General features: G+C 35.5%; 1 protein-coding gene across 1 annotated transcript; it reads left to right on the forward strand.

Moving 5' to 3' along the window:
- The first annotated feature begins 978 nt into the window (after nt 1-978).
- Nucleotides 979-3,583, forward strand: LOC116245058 (uncharacterized). The gene is made up of 4 exons (XM_031616789.1): nt 979-1,161; nt 1,216-1,281; nt 1,385-1,540; nt 3,449-3,583. Exons 1-4 carry the CDS (start codon nt 979-981, stop codon nt 3,581-3,583), a joined length of 540 nt encoding a protein of 179 aa, XP_031472649.1.
- The last annotated feature ends 2,755 nt before the right edge of the window (nt 3,584-6,338 follow it).

Raw genomic sequence — 6,338 nt, forward strand, 5'->3', positions numbered from 1 at the left:
GTGTATTATCTTTGATGACTAATTATAAATTAAGATTTATAAATTGTTTGGTTAATTCATGATGACTTTTTACAGCCACAGTCAACAGCAGTAATCCAATACTTCCATGTATTTCCTCCTGCTTTATACACCATGATCGCACAATTAAGGTTGGCCTATGGGTCACAAGGAGCTGCTCCTCCGTTGCAATCTTTCCACCAGTAATACTAAATAGAGCCATTTTTACTGAGTTTATTTGCCAAAGGCCGACATCATAGGATCCCTATTTATTATGGTTCATGGCGTTGGTATTACCATGGTCAGATTCTAAAGAAACGATACATTTGCAGCATTCTTGATTCCATGTGTAGCGCAAACACCATTAGGTTATATTTACCATATGCTGTTTGCACCCGCAATAACATTATTAGCAGCTACCTGAGGGGCAGTTTCCACAGCAATAATTTGCTAGAACTGCACCTATTAGCAATATGAGAATCGGATCTTCATCGATTTGTATAAAAAACTTATAATCTCTTCTTAGGCCAACTATTTGCTTGAATATAAGCTTTCTTTTCGTTTTCAATTTTTATTCCATCCAAAAACGAAAAATAAGCAAATTTAGCTTTAGATTTGAGAGGAAATCATTGAAATCACAATCTATAAAACAGTCTTTCGACCGATTTTTTTATAAAATCAATCAAAACGTTGGTTCCACAACAATTATTGCACTGATTTGTTTAATTTAGAAATAACATTAGAGTAATTTGCTGATTATTTTTTAAAAGCCCAGGAAAAACCTTGGCCAATAGAATAAAGAATTAAAAGAATAAACTTCGTATAAAAATAAATTAAACTTCATTTCTTCTCTTTTTTTATACGGATATGTTAGATTAATGTTTCGATTACTGAGATGTATAATATATAGTTGATTTTATATCAAATCCGAATGATTCTCGTGGACATCGGTAAATTTCGCAAGACTAAGCCATCGCAATTATGCCGGTCTACGCATACTACTCCCAGATGATGCTCATTCGCAAAGAAAAATCGATCGGATCCTTCTCCATCTACGTCTGCGCCATTCTGCTCATCTCAAACATACTGAGAATCTTCTTCTGGCTGACCATCGGATACGCAGTCAATCTTCTCTTCCAGTCCATCTTCGTCATCGCAATCATGGTAGCTCTCATATCACCTAGCTTCTGCTCTTGAAGGACTGCGTTGATTTATCAGATCATAGCGTCAAGGAAACCAGCTTCATCAAAAGGTTTTGGAAGTGGGAAACCTATGAAGAATATAGTAAGAATTCATCTATATAGTTAAGTTTTTGCTCGCTCTCACTGCCGTAATGACCGTCTTTACTCTATTTTTGCAAGCTTTTTCTTTGAATAGTTTCGGATAGGCGATAGGCTTTCTATCGATGAGCATCGAGGCTACTCTAGGCTTCCCGCAGCTTATTTCTAACCTGAAGACGAAAAGCGTGAAGGGTCTCAGCTACACGATGATCGGTATGTGGTTTTTGGGAGATTTCGCGAAGACTGTATACTTTGTGACCGAGGTATCATATATCTAACAAAGCACCAACCTTTCCAGTTCGTGATGTGCGGCATCATTCAGCTAACTACCGATATCCTTATCATCATCCAGATCTTTTTGTACAGCAAAAATGAATATGCATCAATCCAGACCGCCCAGAAGTAGTGAATTATTGATTGAAAATCAATTAGATCAAAAAAAAGTATTTACTTCAATTTTATCAAAAAGTATCATGTTTTCTTGAGGAATCATTTACATATTTTTCATTTTCTACCTGTAGCTGCTTTTAATTTATTCTAAAAAGCTCTAACCTTTTGGTTTCTTTTTGATTTTGAGGCTAAAGCGCATGATATAATCTTTAAGCATCTTTATGGTTAAAAACTTGGAATGTAAGTTTTGAAGTTTCATTAAAATCACCTTTGAAGCCAAGTAAGAGATTTATTCTTAATATTAGGAAGCAAATTATCGAAATTTTATTATTTATGAGTTAAGCAATTGATAAAAAGCAATAATGGTAAAATTATGTAGCAATTTAAAAAAGTTTTTTGTTTGATATCTATAATCGTTCATATACACTTGCAATCTGATCAACATCTTTCCATAAAATACAAGTCAAATACCAATATCAACCCAAAAAACTCACGAAAACGATGCACATCTTACCAGTCTTTAAATTTCATTTGCCAATTTCAAATCAGCTTTTGAGTTTATTATATCCTGAAGAATCGAATGAATGATTTACGGGTAAGATCATGTCTAGCTGTCAATCCCACTGTTGGCTTGGCGATACTTCAGTTATCATCCACTTGAAGAACCCGGGAATGAGCCAATAAAAGAATTTCATCTTCCATAGAACTATGAGGAGACCGATTGCGACCTGTGGAAATGGCAGGGATATAAGGCCAAGGACCCAAAATTGCCATCCGAAGCCAAACATCAGATAGAGAGATATGAAGGCTAAGGGAATCAGAATGGCCTTTTGCGTTAGTTCCTTTTCTTCCTTGGAGCCCATTCTTATTTCTTGGATCTTAATAAAAAAATATAAATATCAAATGGTGAGTTTCATAAAAATCCATACAAACTACTAGATCCTGTTAAAGTTTCTGTGGGTTGCCATTTCAAGCTTGCATTAATCTGTTAAACACAAGGAATATGCCACCTATACCATGTCCTTTACACTTATAAAAAAATCAGATTAGCAGCTACATTAAATGATCGACCAAACTCTCTGGTGAAATCAACAGGTAGCTCTTCTACTGAGCGAATATGCTAATGATGATCTAAATATGGAATAAGACATATCAATATCATGAATTCCATTCTTGACTTGGCGCTACATTGGCGATCCATTTGAAGAAATTAGGCCAAACCCAATACCAAAATTTGAGCTTCCATACCGCAACCAAAATTGCCATAGCGACCTTGTTGATCACATGGAAAGGTAGGGATAGTAAGACCATTACCCAAAAAGGCTGCCATAGTCCAATAGCAAAAAGATTGCCAAAATGCCAAACACCTTTTGAATGATGAGTAACACAAGGTCCATTTTGGCTTTTTGAGATAGGCCTCCAACAGCTCCTGAAGGGTTTTGAGTTAGTCACTTTGGTTTATCTGTTCCATAAAAGTTGTTAATTTATATAACTTATACTTCTAATAACTTCTTACATCCAATGATGAGCTTTTGACACTTTTCTCCAATAATTAAGGATAATAATATTATTTAGGTGGGATTTTTTTATTTTTCGGAAACTTAAATATCATCAAAAAGACCCTTCATTGCTGATGAATTGCTCGATTCGTTTTAATTGAAATAAAGAAAGAAGTTTGGATCTATAGGATTCCTAGTGTATACCAAAACTCAGACCTCAAGAGATTGAGCTTGTTTTTATTGATATCGTTAAATAAATGTGATGATGGATTTGATGTTTAGAGATCAACAGCCACAGGCAGTGTGGGTGCTCCAGAGCTTCCAGGTGTTTCCTCCCCAACCGTAGACCTTAATGGCGCAGTTCAAGTTGGCATTTGGGTCACAAGGGGCCTTTCCTCGCTGCATTGTCCCAGTTGACCTAAATAAAACGGTTTTACATTATTGATCTGCCAAGGCCGACGTCAGTGGAGCCATTGCTGTTGTAGTTGAGGGCGTTAGCGTTACCTCCGGACTCGTGAGAAACAACACTTGCAGCAGTTTGGTTCCATGAGTATTTGGAGCACCATGTGGCAATATCTTGCATATTCTTGCTGCTCCGCAGAAGCAAGTGGGGCACTTGCCTGAGGGCAGTTTCCACCGCATGAATCGGCGAGGGCAGGGCAACAAGCAACAAAACAATAGCGATCTTCATCAATAATTATAGGATTATTTATCAGACTGCTATTAGATATGTTTTAAATTTCAACAAAAGAATCAATAAAAACGTTAGTTTCGTTCGAAATACTTAAATATATCGATTATCATTTGCCTCATTTATCTGAGTTTGTGTCCTTTAGCAGGAAAAACCAAACTAAAGTTGTGATTATGATAAAAAACCCCAATAGTTTGATTCTCGAATATAAAACTCCTTCGAAAAGAACTTTTCCCTTAGTAAAATACGTATGATCTCTTAGCTCGATAAGTTTCGAAACCGAAATAGGGCTTGTATCGAAATCTTACTGAATTTAAAATGCTGCATCGAGCAATTATTAGTTCCATTTGAATGTTCTCTGAGGCTATTAAAACTTTTCCACTTTTACCTTTAAATTGCTGAGGAAATATTCACCTTATGAGCTTTCCAACGTCATAAAGAAGTAAGGATATCTTTATGCTAATAAGATGAAGACGCTTTAGTCTGTATTCATATCACCATTTTACAATGTGACCCTTAGAAGGTTTTCATAGATGTGATATGCGGTTGAAGCAGCAGTAGTCTTAACTCCTACACAATTCCCTATAACTTTGACTGAAGGCTTTTTGTTTTCAGGCATGTACTCGCTTCCTCTATCTTTGAATCCCATTCCAAGCGAATTAAAAGTAAATATGCTCCTTGTCTGAACCACCCAACTTGGCTGAAAATACGAAAATACGTTTTTAAAGTATGGAGCTTCAGGAAACTAATAGGAATTAGATGTGCCACCCCACCATCCGCCCATAGATGATAATCAGCATTGAAAGGATTGATCTTGACAGCTTACATCACATAGAATGCTTTGACATTACCACCGGATTGTACATTTTGAGCCAAATTGTGGAACAGATTTCATGGTAATTTTTTGGATCGGTGCAGCTGATTGCAGCTTGACTAGACAACACTCCAAACTTTCTTTGTGTACCAATAGGATTCAAAATCTTTAAGAGTTTTCTTGATGAAGACTGTACTTGATTACAGAGATCTTTGGGACGGTAGTCGTTCATATATTCTACTCGAGGTCACCTCCAAAGATGATCATTGTTCCTTTGTACTTGAGCAGCTGTTTGAAAAACCCAAGATAGAATGATTCATATCCTCGTTCACTTGTCGAAAAATCGCCTCTTCCGACATTCCACATTCCTGTGACGATCGTGAAGTTTTATTCATTAGCCGACGCTTGGCAAAAGATTATTAATATTGACAGGAGAGCTGTCCGAGTTATTAAGTTCGCCATAAATATTAATTAAATATATTTGAAAAAGTATATAAAGATATCAAGCTTAAGAAACACGTAGAAGATGCCCAAGGGAAGTGTATTACATAATCAATCACATTAATTATCTTCTATTTTTAGCCTCATTAACAACTAATAGTTCTTTAGGATATCTTTCATCTCCAAATTCATTGTATTCCTGTGATAGTTTTCCAACTTCTTCTTACAGCCATTAAAGAAATCACTATTTTCGTTGAATTTTGTCAGTTATATTCCATTTTACTCTTAGATATACTCATCTAAATCGAGTCTTTTCGCAAGGATGATTTCCATCAGTGAGCTATTTTCAAGCAATTTGATGTGTTTCAAGAAGTAGTGGTTCTTTTTAAAGTAGGGAATATAGTTGATTAAGTTCCTGCATCGAAGGAGTACGTTTTTTCTATATCTTTCCTTTTGATTCATCTTCAAAGCTATGGGATAGTACTATTGCAAGATCCATTTCAGTTAACTATTCCTCAAAAATGGTAAAAATTGTGTAATTCTCCACATATATAGCTTCAATTCTCTTTTATTGAGGTAATCTGTGATATTGACCATCTTGACGAGGGCTTCTATGTGAAAAAACGAAAGAAGGGGATATTTCCACTGATACTTTGGAAACAATATGGTTGACAAACCGATATCTATCTGCGTTATATCTATCTTTTGGCGAAAGGCAATCTTAGGCATCGAATATAGCTGTTGATATAGATGTTTGCTGGATGTATGTCGATAAAATCAACAATCGCAAGTAAAAATTCTCTAAACTAGTTCCACAAGCAAGATTAGAGCCTTGACTGAAATAGTAGAATGAAAGTAGTCTTTTATATCCACTTCTCAATAAATGCTACTTTGCTGATCTGCGAATCTTAGATTGGCTTTATCAGAAGCTTTACTTTTTACATTTTATTTAGCATCAAATAGGCTTTTATTAAGAAATCGAATATTTCTTCATTGGTTTATAAGGGTGTTAAGTAATTGAACTTGCAGAGTTTACCTTTTTCTATTACTTAGATGATTTGTGAGTATTAATTCTTCAGCCAGTGGCAGGAAAACAATAATTTTAGCGTGCAATCTTCTTACTTTTCACTTTCATATTTATCACAATGAACTTGTGCGAACTCGAGCAACTTTCATATATTTTCATCTTATCTGAATAGCTTGGATTTGGATGGCTTACTTTTTCT

Source organism: Nymphaea colorata, unplaced genomic scaffold (genome assembly GCF_008831285.2).
Source record: "Nymphaea colorata isolate Beijing-Zhang1983 unplaced genomic scaffold, ASM883128v2 scaffold0484, whole genome shotgun sequence".
NCBI classification, from domain to species: domain Eukaryota; kingdom Viridiplantae; phylum Streptophyta; class Magnoliopsida; order Nymphaeales; family Nymphaeaceae; genus Nymphaea; species Nymphaea colorata.